Raw genomic sequence first — 16,000 nt, 5'->3', positions numbered from 1 at the left:
ACCAAAGCTACAGGAAAACACTAGCTGATGGAGGCAGCAGCAGCTCCGGTGCTGCGTGAGGTAAAATTAGTGTTTTTGAAGACAGCAGGTTTATCTGACAGCAACGTAAAGCGGTGAAAATATGCTAAATAAAGCATAAACTTAAACTCATATTGATGTTTTAGTCTGCTAAAGGTCAGTACTCCCGTAACGGGGGGCGAGCTGACCGCCATCTGCTCACGCTAACGCACTGAATGTAGATTTGTACCTAAAAAAACCCCAAAACGACGACCTCAAACATCCAAACTGTCTCTTTACAGAAAAAAAACTGCCTCCAACTTGTGTCATCAGGTGTGACTCCATCAGGTCGGGACTGATGTAGAAAACAAACTCAACGCCCCCACGTGAATGCTAATGCTAATGCTAATGCTAACGCTAATGCTGCTGGACTCTTGGTCTCTCGTCCCGATGCTAACAGACAAAGCACCTAAGATTTTGGCATATTCTGCAGTTTTTGACAGCCAGAGTCAACGGGTGGCAAGAAACTACACGTAGAAACCTGAGAAGTTGACCTAACAGCCCCGAATCGCACGGATAAATGCTGCAAACACCCAAAAACGTAATAAACCACAAACATATACGAATCTGCAGCTTCTCACGTAATAATCCCAAAAACATAATAAATTTACCACAAACGTGACACGAAATTTCCTGCAAATGTCTAGAGAAGACATCTATATGACGTACATCGTATAGCTGTCTTCTCAGGACATAATATAGCTGTCGCTTCTGGATGTAGTACTGATGTCTTTTTTGGACCTAATAAAGAAGTCTTTTCTGGACGTTTAGAGATGTCTTATCTGGAGGTCGTATTGATGTCTTTTCTGGACGTCGTATTGATGTCTTTTCTGGACATAGTGCAGATGTCATTTTTGGACGTCGTATTGATGTCTTTTCTGGACGTCGTATTGATGTCTCTTCTGGACGTCGTATTGATGTCTCTTCTGGACGTCGTATTGATGTCTTTTCTGTGAATTTGCAGGACATTTCGTATCGTGTTTGCAGTAGGCAACAGTTATTCCGTTTTTGGGATTATTACATTAAAATCTGCAGATTTGTACGAAGTTTGTAGTTTATTAAATTTGCGGTTGTTACAAACGCTCCGGTCAGAGTGCGTCGTTACGAACGAGCTCCACACTAACGCCCGATACACACACACACACACACACAGACCAGAACTACATCTGAACGTCACAAACCTCGAGACGACGCAGGTCGACGGTTCTGTCTTTGTTCTAGTATTACTAAAGTTTGTGTTGTTTAGCTTTAAAACAGTCTGCGATTCGATGATGCAAATGCGTGGACGCGAAAACGAACTACACCGCGTGGGCTGAAAGTCGCCTGTCTGACCCGATACTCACACGCCACCGGACGAACGTCATCACACTCGAACATGGAGGCAAAAAAGAAGAAAAAAAAAGAAACAACTTATTGCAGAGTCGGAAACAGTTCAGCAGCGCCACAAACCACCGGAGCCGTGAAGGAAAAAATACGCTACGTGCTACATTAAGAATCACGAATCCTTAAATGCTGTTTTTAAAGTCAGCAGCTCGACTGACTCGGCTTCACTCTCATCCGGACTTAACGTCATCTGCACTATTGTTTGTTTGTTAGCGAGAGCTGCAACAAACTGGCTGATTAATCAGTTAGTCCGAGAGGTTTTCGAACTGTCCGCGTGGAAATTGTAGAAAAATGAATTTCAAATCATCACATTTTCTAGTTTTCTCTGTATCAAAGTAGTCCAGTAATTTTTGTCTGTGCGTTCATGGAAATTCTGCAAAAACAAACGGCTAATAATCTTTTAAACTCCTGTTTTCAAAATATTTGTTTGCAATATTTGCACAATTGATAGTGCACCATATTTTATATTTAATTGTTTCTTTTATTAACTGGTGCACCATATTTTTAAACACAAAGTTTTTAACTTTTGTTTTTGCCTATTATATTTTTTTAATATAATTTTTATTCTAATTTTATTATTGTTTTGCATGAAGAGGAACCTGCAATTAAAAATTTTATTGTTTGGTGTAAACTGTTTTTTTGGGTTTTTTTGTGCATATGACAAACTTTTTCAATCTTAAATCATTTTGAAAACTTTCTATTAAGCATGTTGCATTTTGTTCAGTACTTTTTATTTGGGGTGTTATATTTTGCAATATTGTATCAAAAAAAAATCGATTTTTAATTGTTTACATTTTTTTAAAAAAATTCTCAATTATTTACCATAGACGCAAGCATTTTATTTTAATTTTATTATTTTTTGAACTGATAAAGGGTAATCGTTTTTTTTTTTTCTTAATTACTTACCAGTTTTATAAAAAAATGTATGCAGACTACCATACCATAACAGTTTAATTAAATTATACTGCAATATATGAAAAAACTAAATGTGTCTTTGCTGATTTTTCTTAACACTTATGAGGAATCAGCTGTGTTTATGGTTATAAAGTTTTTCACACCCACAAAAATCATTTTAAATAATGTGGAAAAAAATGTTGGACCAATATAATTTTACTAAGTTTTCCACATTATTTAAAAGAAAATCTTAAGTTTTATGTAATTAATTACATACATTTGAAGTTAATTACTCATGAAAATAAAGTTGTTCCAAAAAGTTTTTTTCACATTATTTAACAGGAATTTTAAAATGTTAAATGACAGTAAATTTGGGTTTTGAGCTCCACAAAACAAGATATCATTTTTTTAATTTCACCGACTAAATGATTAATCGATAATGATCAAAAAATAATCAGTCGTTGCAGCCCGATAAGCCAACAGAGCAGCCTGCTGATCACCAGATACATCATTTCTACACACACTGCAGGTCTCACACTCACACACGCACGCACGCACGCACGCACGCACGCACGCACGCACGCACGCACGCACGCACGCACGCACACACACACACACACACACACACACACACACACACACACGAAAATATGTAGTATGCAACATTTAGGCCGGTCGTGACTGCGGTCACAAACATCAAGAGTTCCCGTGTTTATGTCTGAGAAGGCATCTGTTCCCAGTCTCACCAGCGGACTGGACAGCTTTGTCCACACACACACACACACACACACACACACACACACACACACACACACACACACACACACACACACACACACGCACACACACACACTGAGCACACACTCCACACACACACACACACACACACACACACACACACCTTCACATTTCTTACAGTATGTTCAATAAACAGTCGCGGCTTCGCCTAAAACAAACTAAGATCTAAACTATCAGAGCGTCTCTGACGAACCTCCCGCTCTGATGTCACTTCCTGCAAAGCGATGATGGTTTCGGACAGGATGCAAATAAATAAACATGTTCTGTACAAAGTATAAATTATTTTCAAAGACGAGAAACACGGGTGAGGGACGAGCAGACGGATATCTAAAAATAGTGCATTGGTTACAGTCACACGCAGGAGAAGCTTCTGTTCGCTTCAGATCAATAACGTGGCAGCAGATCGTTAAAGCGAACGTTTAATTAGCCGAAGTCTGCTTTGATGGTTTAATTAAACTGATCCACTGAGAGATGATCCACTGCTTTATATTCATCTTTAACCCTTTCAAACCTGAGCAAACTGGGTCATCTGTTGGTGTTTTTGCACAAATATTTGCAGTTTTATTTGAATGATTTTACTGATAAAAATGTTCTTATTGTGTACTTCCACTGTTTATTTATCTAATTAGTATTTATTAAAATTTAAACTGTTTTCGTCAGCACAGTCAGGGCACCTCAGTGTCACTGTGGTGCTGCATGTGACAATGAATCCTTGATTTCTCCCAAAAACACGACACAAAGGTCATGAGTTATTTAACAAGAAATGCCCCCCGAAATTAGCAAGAAATCATTAAAAAAAAAAGAACAAACAGAAAATGACCTGAATTTAGCACAAAAACAGAAAAGCAAAAGAACAAAAACAGGAATTGACTTGAGAAAGAAAATATTAAAATAAAAAAAAAAAAAAAAATAATAATATCTTTTCTTTTTCAACAAAATTTCCAGGTCATTATCTCATCACCTTTTGTATTTTTTAAATTTATTTTGATTTTTTTTAAACCAATTTCTGAGACATTCCATGCCACGTTACTGATTTCTTTTTCCCCATAATTTTGAAAGAAAAAACCTGGGGAGAGGGACAATGAGCAACAAAAGAAGTGACAAAAAAATGTGAAAGAAATTAGTAAAAAAAAATTAAACAAACAAAAACAAAACAAAAAAACAAACAAGAAAATGTATTCAAAATTATATTTAAAAAAAAAGTTAAAAAACAAACAAACAAACATTAAAATACAAAAATGACCTGAAAAAAAGTTTTTAAAAATCATAATCAATCTGAATAATAATTGTAAATATTTAATTGTGATAATTATAAATAAAGTTTTCCCCCTAGCTTTTTAGAAATACTTTTCTAAATCCACTAATTTCTCGCCGTTTGTGGAACATTTCATTTCTTAGAGTATTTCGTGACCTTTTTTCCATGTTTTTGAGAGAGAAATCACACCAGTTTGCTCTCGTTTCAAAGGTTTAAATACTCGTCAAAGGCGTCTGAACCAGCAGCACAAAAAAACTGATGTCGATCCAGGTTTCGAAAGGTTATTAAAGCCTCTACTGAGTTGAAAAATTTTGCAAACACTTGGATTAATTAGGTAGTATTTAGAGAATATATCTGCACACTTCAACATGCACTTGGTCATGCCCGTGTGACGCTGTAAGCGGTGTGTTGATCTAAATTTTCCAGCTGCTAGCTAGCAGTGCTCTAAGGCAAACGTATAATTATTATTTTTTGCAGTTAAAGCATCAGTTATTAGACCTGATGGCCGCTAACCAGCTGAGACTAACAGTGAAGATAGAAAAAGTGCTTTCAATGTGACGCGAGTATTTTCGGAGTCGGGCGTCCCGACTCTCAATCTTTCTTGCTGGATCCCAGCTTTCTGAACAGCTTCTTGCCTTTGGAGAAAAAGCCCTTCTTCTTCTTGCCTTGTGCAGAGCCGTCCGTCTGTGTCGGGGGGGCGGCTGGAGGGGAGCGGCAGGCCTCCTCTGCTGCTGGACCTGGACCTGGACCTGGACCTGGACCTGGATCCGGAGCCGGAGCCGGAGCTGCAGCAGCAGGGTCCAGGTGTGACGCGAGGCCTGCAGCGGTTTCCAGTTTGGGCGGCAGCTCTGCGCGCTCTGTCGGGGCGGGAGGTTCTGTTTGGCGACGCAAAGCCTCTTCGAGGGTCGAGGCGTCTCGTGTCTCCGCAGAAGACGTCCAGGTGTCCTTCAGAGGAAGAGTTTTTATGATGAGCGTGGAAAATATATTTAAGAATATTTAAAGCTTGGATATGCCTAAAATTATAACAGCACAGGAAACAAAGTTATATGGAATACTGTTTAAGTCAATATTGAACAAATAAACAAAAATGAATTTAAAAATCAATAAAAGAATAAATACATAAATAAGGCTATGAAATAAATCATGAAATAAATAAATTAGGAAAAAAAATATATAAATAAATGTGAATATAAATATATAAATGATAGTTCAATAAATAAAAATTGGTTTTCGTTTAAAAAGGATGTTTTTCAAAGGACTAGTTGCAGTTATTTCAGGGAAAAATTATTATTATTTATTATTATTAAATGTATTGATTCAAAGGACAGATCTAGCAACTTTATTTACAGGCTGTGATTATCCAAGAAAAATAAATAAATAAAATAATATTATTAATAATAATAATGATCGACTTTATATGTTGATCATAAATTATTTTTTGTGGGTTTTTTTTTTCATCTAAAAAAAACATAGTGACAAAAAAATATGGCATTTAAAGGGTTTAAAATTCTGAAAATAAATGAATATTTGCTCTTTATGATTAATAGAAGTGGAAAATAATATTAATGTGCAATATTTTTTATAGCTGAAAGCTCATTTTGTGGGCAGTGATACTAGTGCGTGTAATATTAAAGCTGACTTATTTATATATGTAAATTGACATTTATCTATATATTTATCTATTTGCTGTCTAATTTATTTATTTCAGGATTTATTTCATTGGGATATTAATGTATTAATGTTTAATCAGACTTAAATGATAGTCCACAGAACAAACACAGAGGAGGAGGCGGAGCATCTGAGACTTTCTGACTCGTGTTCGGGTGAACTGAAACCATCTGTGCAGGATCCGCTGTAAACTACAGGGACGGTGGAGGGAAGAGGACATAAACTGGGAGTGGACGGGGGACACTACCAGTGATCGCTGAGCTGTTATTCAGAAACACTTACAATCACGTCTCAAAGTGAACGCTTCGTTTCTGCTTCTGTAAACGGTCATGTCATGCAGGAGACGGAGGGGCGACAGAAACGTGACAAATTAAAAAACAGAAGAGAAAAATAAGACGCTGAAAAAACATGACAGAAAAAGAAGAACTTTTTGATGTCAGTAATTTGTGAAAATGAGACATAATGTTTGACGGCAGGTTAAGACGTCGCCTGCACTTCCATAAACTGTAGTCCACGTTAAACAGGTAAAAAATTGAAGCCACCTGTGATTCTTTTTTGGGTTCAGGTGCAGGCGGAGCAGAGTGCGGCTGAGCCGGAGCGTCCTCTGGGAGGACCTGCAGGAAGTTGGACGGCACCAAGCGCGCTGTGTCCATTCAAGTCCCCCTGGAAGAAAAGGACAACGATACTGTAAATCCATAACTTTTTTTTATCAGTTAAAATCAATCAACAGCCATTCAATAATTGAATAATCATTGAAGTAACATTTAAAGTGAAAACATTTAAAATGAGAATGTAAGAATTTGCTGCTGTTTTTGGTCTTACATTATAGGAAACTGAATATTTTGAGACTGAGGACAAGATGAGACATTTGCAGATCAAGACTCAAGTTTAAATAAATAAATGTTTAAATAAATACAGTGATGACCAAACAAATATGATAAAGTAGCTATAACAAATAAATAGAAAATTACAGAAATAAATAAATAAGTGAATACAGAAATGAACAAATAAAGATGCTAAAATGAATGAAGAAAAATAATGAATAAAAATAAATACATTTATAAAATACAGAAATATCAAAATGAATATTAAAATAAATAAAATAAAAAATAAATGCTGAAATATATACATAAAATATAAATTTGTACAAGAACAAATAAACAATTTAACACAACATAAATAAATATACTCAAATAATTTCTGTTTATCTAAATCTGTTTGACGAAAACAAAAAACTTTTTCCCCGCACTTACATTGTTCAAAAAAAAATAAAATAAATAAAATTACAAGAATAACTGCACGCCAGCGAGAGCCAGCACGCGACTTCACCGGAGAGGTGATCGACAGACGGCTCTGAAACAAAGAGCCGACACTCACGTAGAAGAAGCCGTCTTCGTCCATGTCACCAAACACGTGAATGATGTCTCCTGCACTGAAGGTCAGCTCAGCCTGAACCCAAAAAACAAGTCAAATTATGAGAAAACACTACATATAAAAACACACGTTATATGACGCACGTGCATGTGACTGACCTCGATGTCGGTGTTCGGGGAGCTCTCTCGGGGATCATAATCAAAGATGGCGACCATCCTGCGAGCTCCCGGGGCCGGGTTCCCCACACTGCTGCAGGGGCGGCGGCGGGGGGGCGGGGGCGGGGGCAGTCTGGCTGGGATCTGTCAGTCAAACGGAGAGAGGATCAAACAGTTACAGCAGGGACATTAAACTGACGACCAGATCTGGCCCCTGACAGGATGCAGCGTGCCCCCCCAAACATTTTCTGATCCATAATAAGAATAAAGTGACTGACAGTGAGAACTGTTTCTGTCCTTTTAGTATAAAGACGGCGCCAGAGTCAATAAAACAGCATCAAAACAGCTTTTTAATCAAAAACAATGCAGCAAAGAACTTCCTGCAGAGGAATGATGTCCCAAAATCCCCGAAACGCAGAAAAAAAATCCTAAAACATGCTGAAATCCAAAAAAACATTTCAAAATCCGAAAAATAGGGTTTAATCCTCAAAATGCCCTGAAATCTAAAATAATGTCCTTCAAATCCTAAAAAGTGATAAAATCTTAGAAAAATCATAAAATCTTAAAAACGTCATAAAATTTTAGAGATGTCCTAAAATCCTGAAAACATGCTGAAATCCTCAAAATGTTTTTAAATCCTCCAAACTTCCTAAAATCCTCAAATCCTCCTAAAATCTTGGAAACATCCTCAAATCCTCAAAATCATCAAAACATCTTCTAAACATCCTAAAATCCGAGAAAAATCCTAAATATAATTAATGTCCTAAAATGCTGAAAACATGCAAAAATCCTCAAAATGTCTTAAATCCTCCAAACATCCTAAAAATCCTCCAAACATCCTAAAATCCTCAAAATCATCAAAACATCTTCCAAACATCCTAAAATCCTCAAAATCATCAAAACATCTTCCAAACATCCTAAAATCTTGGAAATATCCTAAAATCCAAGAAAAATCCTAAATACAAGAAATGTCCTAAAATCCTAAAAACATGCAAAAATCCTCAAAATGTCTTAAATCCTCCAAACTTCCTAAAATCCTCTGAATGTCCTCAAATCCTAGCACTGTCGTTTAGTCCAAAAAACGTCCTAAAATCCTGAAAACGTCCTAAAATCCTTGACACGTGAATGGGACTGGCCTGAGACGATCAGGTTTAATATCTCGGAGTTACAGTCTGATAATTAGCGGCGGGAAACGTGCAGCGTGCAGCTCGCCGTGTCTGCAGCGTCGTGCTGCGCTGAGGAAAAACCAAACGAGTGCAGACAAACAGGTGAAAGCAAAAACACAAACGGCAGGTTAGTGGAGAAATCTGTGAAATGGAGACGACAGATGAGTTTCAGGTGAGATGATGAACTGTGAAATGAAAGTTAGGAGACTGTTTGACTTTTATAACTGGGAAAAAATGAAGAGCTGAACATGTCGACGTTAGATTTGACGCTTTACATTGGTAGCGGGGAACGTTTGGAAACATTTTTTCCTTAAAGCCTTTGAAACCAGAACAAATTGGTTTGATTTCTTTCAAAAACATGGGAAGCATAAAAGAAAAAATGACCCAAAAATTAGCGAGAAATTAGTAAAAAGTACTAGAAAATTAGCTGTAAATTACTTAAAAATCAAAATAAATAAACAGATAAATAAAAAAAGACCTGGAAAAAGTGCTTAAAAAATTAATAATTCTACGACATAATTAAATATTTAATATCTAATTATGATGATTATTAGTATATTTTTTTTCCTCCCTTTTTAAAAAATAATTTTCTAAATCTACTAATTTCTTGCAATTGCCAAGTTGCTCATTGCCTTTTTTTCCTTCATGTTTTTGAGAAAAATCACACAATTTTATACAACTTGCTAAGATTTAAATACTTTTGAAAACAACACAAGAAAAGTGATGTCGCTCCAGGTTTCAAAGGGTTAATTTAGGGTTTTAAAAAGGTCAAATTCTTCAGTAAACCCTAAAATAATCAAACAGTCCCTTCATGAGGATGAATGTCGGTGAGTCTCTGTGTTCTCAGCAGTCCAACCATAAAAAAAAGGTAAAAAATGAATGTTTAAAACACAGTAAAGACATGCCGTCCTCCGGTGGACGCGGACACGGCCGTCTGATCATGCAGGTGAGGACAGAGGAGTCAAACCACAAACCTGGACTGGAGGAGTCTACGCTCTCCTCCCAGAGTGCCGCAGACTCCACTGCAAGAGACGACGTACGGGAAAAAAAGCATAAACACGATGAGCAGAGAGCGACACACAAACTGCAATCCCGTCTGACGCGTCTCACACAGAGACGGACGTCAGAGGGGACGAATGTCTCAGCGAGTGAACTACAGTCCCTCATGTAATGCAGATGGGACATCGCAGCAGAATAACGACAAAAAAAGGACGTTTGTTATCAATCGGTGAGCGATAATCTGCTGCGATGTTTGAAAGCTGACAGGACTGACTCGCGTATGTTAATATTTTGGGTCATTTCAGGCCGACTCACAATGAAGAACTTTTTCCCTGTTTTTGTTGTCGATTTTCTCAAAAACATTAATGCAAACAATTTATGGGACTGGGATTAAATTTCATTATTTTAAACTTATTTTCCACCAGATTAGTGGCGGGTCTAATAAACCAGAGCACTTCAAAGACCTTTACAGGGCGATAAAATATAAAACATAATGAAAGATATACATTTACTAAAGTAAAGAGATATTTCATTTTCCAAAACTTTTCCAGACATGAAAATTGCTATTTGCAAATTCCACAACTTTTCCAGGTTGTTCATGACGAACGCTCAAAATAAATCCTTTAAATCCTTAATAGCAGATTATTAGTGTGTTTTCCTGCGAGTTTGGGAGCGCGGCAACGCTCGTCACGCTTCTGCATCCAGTGTAAAAAGATTTAGTAGATATTATTCTTCTTATTGTTCTATAACATTAATACATCATTTATTTTTTCTTTTTTTCAAAAATGTATTCATTTATTTTTATATATATATATATATATATATATATATATATATATATATATATATATATAATATATATATATATATGATTTTTTTATTTAAAAAAAAAAAATTCAAAACAGGATTAGAATTTCCTTTTCTTTTTTTACAGCTTATTTTTTGGGCTTTATTGCCTTTAATTGAGCGTGAAAGGGGGAGACAGAAAGAGGGGGCGACATGCTGCAAAAAGCCAAGGCTGGAATCGAACCCGCGGCCGCGGAGAGCGGCAGAGGATTTAACCTGTATATTGAGCCACCACTCACCCCAAAATTAAAGATTTTAAATATAATACGTGTTTGTTTCAGAGCAGCATGAAGTGGGAGTTCTGGGTGAGCTGGTGTGAAATGACCATCAGTGAAAATGTTACTGACAAATTAAAAGGTGAAAGTTTAGTCAGAATAAAACTCACTTCAGAGATTATTCACACTGCTGAGATTTCATCAGCCTGCCGGGAAACTTTCTGACTCTAAAAATCCCCCCGCTCGCTCAGAGAGAAGCAGCAGAGACTCAAAGAGTGAAAGAGACAGAAGCAAACCAGAGAGAGAGAGAGAGAGAAGAGACAGAGAGACAGAGACAGAGGGAGAGAGAGAGAGACAGAGACAGAGAGACAGAGAGAGAGAGACAGAGAGAGAGACAGAGAGAGACAGAGAGGAGAGAGAGAGAGAGAGAGAGACAGAGAGAGACAGAGACAGAGAGAGAGAGAGAGAGAGAGACAGAGACAGAGACAGAGACAGAGACAGAGAGAGAGACAGAGACAGAGACAGAGAGAGAGAGAGAGAGAGAGAGACAGAGAGACAGAGAGAGAGAGAGAGAGACAGAGACAGAGAGAGACAGAGCAGAGAGAGACAGAGGGACAGAGAGAGACAGAGACAGAGGGACAGAGAGAGACAGAGGCAGAGAGAGACAGAGGGACAGAGAGAGACAGAGACAGAGGGACAGAGAGAGACAGAGACAGAGGGACAGGCGGGAAGCTGCATTCTGCAGCGAGACACACCTTTCTTGGATCGTCTCGGTTTCAGCGGTGGAACAGGGCGACGGGGAAGCTGTGCGTGTGTGCGAGTGCCTTTATGGAGTTTTAGAAAGGAAACAATGAAACCAAAATAAAACAAAAAAGAAACACAGAGGTGCAAACGTTGAGAGAAGCAGACCAGACAGAGGAGACAATGAAAAGCCAGTGAGGAGCAAATTTAAAAATGACAACCGGTGAGCAGCGGGACACAGCAGCAGCCAGATCAGAAGTGGAAGTGAAAGGGTTAAACCATCTGCAGACGCCGCTCGCGGCAGAGAGCAGGAAACAAGAAGCAAAGTGTCGGCGAACACTTTGACTTTCTGTTTACAGACACCTGCGGGAAAACGCCCTGAGACGAGATGGTTCTCTTTTCCTGAATAGCAACACAGCGAAAAAAAAGCCAGAAAATCTTTAAAAAACGGAGTCTGATTTAATTTAGTTCAGCTGAAATCCGGTTTGGTCGTCCTGCTGGGTAAAAGGTCAGCAGGCCACCGGGAGGTTTTACTTCTCTCATCTGAAAAAACACTGCTTTCGCTTTTTCCCTAAAAGCTTCTTTGCAAACACGTGACTTTTACGACACAAATTCAAACAGAGGGCAGGAAGTGATGAGTGCATCAACTCCAGAAAAGGTTCGGAGGAGCCTGCAGGCAAAATTAAGAAATTAAGGAAAGACCATTTCCTAACAACCTGCAGACCTCCAAAAATACATCCGGAGGACTTCACGGCTCCTCCAGGATGTTACAATGTGGCGATTTTAAATGTCCAATCAACACATCTTTATCAAATAAACTTCTTTTAAAAAGTATGGCCATTTAAAAAAAAAAAAAAAAAAAATTGAACATTTTTAAAGAAAAAAAAGCAATTTTTTTTGTTCAAATTTTTTATGATTTTTTTTTTTTAAAAATGTTCTTTTAAAACTCTTTTTTTCATTACTATATGATAGCTTTTTTTTTTTTTTTTTTTTTTTAAACATATATGACTTTAAAAAAAGAATTTAGAACATGATTAGCATTTCTAGACATTTTAGTATTTTTTGGCATTTCTAGGATTTTACAACTTTTCTAGGATTTAAAGCGAGCTCTATGGATTTGACTTGTTTTGTTTTTAATTTGAGCACATTTCTCTGATTTATGGACATTTTAGGATTTTAGGACATTAGGGTCTTATGTAGGACCTCTGTGGGGGGTTCTTCAGGTGATTATACACTGAAGAAAAATATACTAAAAAATACTTCTAATTATAACATTGTATTTTAGACAAAATATACCCCAAAATGTTTGCATGGCATGAGAATTCTACATTAATATTTATTTATTTTAAATCATTTCTGTGCGAATGTGTATCACTGAGGCCTACTTTATACTTTATACATTTTTTATTTGATGTTTTTATGTTCTTAGGGCATTTCTGTTTATTTATGGAGAAACTGAAGGCAAATTTCCATATTTGTGGACAATAAAGTTTTTGTAAATTTGTAAAATTCATAAATTTGTTATTCCTGCACACTGGATCTTCAAGACGGAGGTTTTGATCCAATTTTTCTGCATTTTTTTTTCTGAGTTTTTTTTCTTCTCATCTTGCTTTTTCCACATTTGATCAATTGAAACAGCGTAAACAGCCGGAAACAGCCGGAAACAGCCGGAAACAGCCGGAAACAGAGCAAACAGTGCATCTGTGCAGAGTTGGCGGTCGTTGGCTCCATGCTGAACGGCCTCCGTGTGAAAAGCACGTTGATATATGTCGTCATGTGCAAAAGAAGCTTTTAACTGCAGACAAAGATACGACAGCGCGCCTCTTTACGCAGCAGGACAATCTGAACAGAAAACTGAGTAAAAAGATGTTTTTTTCAGGTCTGGCTTCGTCACTCTGTGCTGCTATTTTCACTTCCCACTTCAACATGAACAGCGGTGATATTATGAGTCAAACATTCATATTTTACACCTGTGGGAGTCCAAAGGTTCTCATTTTCAGCTGCAACAGAAAATAATTAAGATCTGAACCGAACGCTCTTTTCGTCGTCACCTACCGATCTTCTCCATGGAGGCGGCCGTGGACAGGAAGCCCTGCTGCAGGAGCTGCTGCCGGGTGTCCTCGTCCTCCACCTGGATCTCAGACACCATGTTGCACGGCACGTAGCCCAGGTGACCGGCACACTCTCCTCGGTAGAACCCGTCCGCGTCTTTATCTCCGTAAACCTGCAGAGAACAGATTCCAAAATGACCCATGAGAGGACCGCTGTACGCAGTGCACGGTGTAAAGGACTCCCACACGTTGTCATGGACACAATTTCAAAACTTTTTCATGACTTTTCATGGAAATATGCCTTTCCGAAAAAAACCCAACAAATATTTTAAGTTTTCTAAAAAAATTCTTCCAAAAATGTAAAAAAAAAAATTAAGAAAGAAAACAAAAACAAAATCCAAAAATGTTTGTTTTCTAAAAATAATCACCAAAAATTAAAAAAAAAAATGTTTGTACTTTTAAAAAAAAAGAAACAAAAAATTAGCCTTCCAAACATGCAGACCTCTTTTCTTTTATAATAAGTGGTAAAAAAACAAAACAAAATACAGCCATTTAAAGTCTGTATGCCCCTCCGCCGAAGCTAAAAGTGCTGAATAAATTAGACAGAAAACAACGAGAAAATGAAGAAACGTACACGATAAACAAAAACAAATCATAACCAAAACGCTGTCAAACGTCGGCGCATATTAGAGCTGTGTGACATCGTCAGCTACAGAAAATAAATACATTTGTTATGTTACGTTAATGTGTGTAATTTAGTACACACAACACATTCTGTTGTTTTATCAGAACTTTCAATGATTTTTCCAGGCCTGATAATGTGATCAGGGATGTTTTGAATAAAGCGGTCATTAATGTGTGTGTGTGTGTGCGTGTGTGCGTGTGTGCGTGTGTGTGAGCCGAGGGAAACATACTTTGATGATCTGTCCCTCCGTGAACGGCAGCTCCTCCTCGGCAGCATCAGGATTGGGGGACATGGTGACGGGATCGTACGGGAAGAGGGCCACGAAGATTCGGATGTCACTGTCTCCCCTCATCTTTGGTGAGTCAACACCTGCACACACACACACACACACACACACACACACACACACACACACACACACACACACACACACACACACACACACACACACCCCCACACACACACACACACGGTCATCATATCTGTTTGTGTGCAGGGCACCTACAGCTTATTATAACAACAACAACAATAATAATTATTAGAATTATTTTATTATTATGTGAACTAATTTTCAATATATCATTATGAAAATTATGATTAAAGTTCTGTAGAAAAATTGTCCTTGCTTTTTTCTAAATCTGTTTCTGACCCAAGTTTCTTACAGTCTTTTTAAAGTGTTTTTGAAAAAAAAATTGCTGCAGCAGCACAAGAAAAGTGACACACAACATTCAACCCTGAATCCCTTTTTTTCAATTCATGCAAAATTTGAATAAGCTTTTGTTTTCATGCAATTTATTTGAAAACCTTGTCTTTATACAATGTAAATACAATTCATTCTTCCTCACTACTGCTCTGCACTCGCTCTGCACTCGCTCTGCACACCAGCCGTGCATCGCCTGCACTGACTTCTGCAAATAGCACCGCCAGCGTGCCCCTCCCCCACCTCGCCCCTCCTCCCGCCAACTGCAGCGCTGCTATGAAGCGCGTTCTCCCAGCGCAGGCATGTCCTTAAAAGAGGTAATCAAGCTAAAGCACTGATCCTAAGCTGTGTGAGCCGTTTGACAAACGTGCGCTCGTTCATGATCATGAGGAAACACCCACTCTCTGATCCGAAACCTGCGGCTGTCGCTCACAGCAAACATGCAAACAGGAACATACTCAAAAAGGGTCCAAAGAAGCAGCCTGTGATTTGACACGGTGACCTATGACACCGGCGTGGCTAAAAGCATTAAAGTCTGTTTGACGGCGAGCGACACATTTCAGGAGCGAGACTTAAAGACACGTTCTCTATCTCATTAGGGAGAATCAGCCCATCTGTGGCAAGAGTCACGGGCCGACGACTCGCACACTTTCACATCCTCACTGATTTTCGAGTAGAAAGGACGCAACTTCTCCGTGCTCCCTTCCTCTATCTGCGTGCACGTGGGTGCATCTGTGTGTGAAAGCAGAAAAACTCAAGTTTACTGCAAGACTGAGAAGAAAAGAAGAAGAATGAGGGAAGACGCGCAGAGGGAGGAAGGCCGTTTCTTTGCTGGCTAATCGAGGTTACTATTTTAATGTCTGTCACTTCCTCCTGTCATGACAAGCCACTTTGAGTTAAGCCGGTTCTCAGCTTAGCGCGCTCTCTCCCACTTATTCGCCGCACCTCCCCCTCCCCCCCTCCCAACACAAGGTGCTAATCTGAGTGCCATCATGTGAGCGAGGGGGAGGCCT

General features: G+C 38.3%; 1 protein-coding gene across 1 annotated transcript in view; it reads right to left on the bottom strand.

Annotated features, from left to right (window-relative positions):
- Positions 1–4,837: 4,837 nt before the first annotated feature.
- The window catches only part of LOC121952416 (peripheral-type benzodiazepine receptor-associated protein 1), a 96,166-nt gene continuing 85,003 nt past the window's right edge, over positions 4,838–16,000 (bottom strand). Inside the window, 10 exon segments of the mRNA XM_042499085.1 lie at positions 4,838–5,332; positions 6,598–6,693; positions 6,695–6,718; positions 7,433–7,504; positions 7,588–7,698; positions 7,700–7,728; positions 9,725–9,772; positions 11,566–11,634; positions 13,607–13,775; positions 14,517–14,656. Coding sequence (XP_042355019.1) covers positions 4,979–5,332; positions 6,598–6,693; positions 6,695–6,718; positions 7,433–7,504; positions 7,588–7,698; positions 7,700–7,728; positions 9,725–9,772; positions 11,566–11,634; positions 13,607–13,775; positions 14,517–14,656 — 1,112 coding nt within the window. The 3' untranslated portion in view covers positions 4,838–4,978.

Source organism: Plectropomus leopardus, chromosome 13 (genome assembly GCF_008729295.1).
Source record: "Plectropomus leopardus isolate mb chromosome 13, YSFRI_Pleo_2.0, whole genome shotgun sequence".
Lineage (NCBI taxonomy): Eukaryota > Metazoa > Chordata > Actinopteri > Perciformes > Serranidae > Plectropomus > Plectropomus leopardus.
This window is presented reverse-complemented; position numbering and strand designations above follow the sequence as displayed.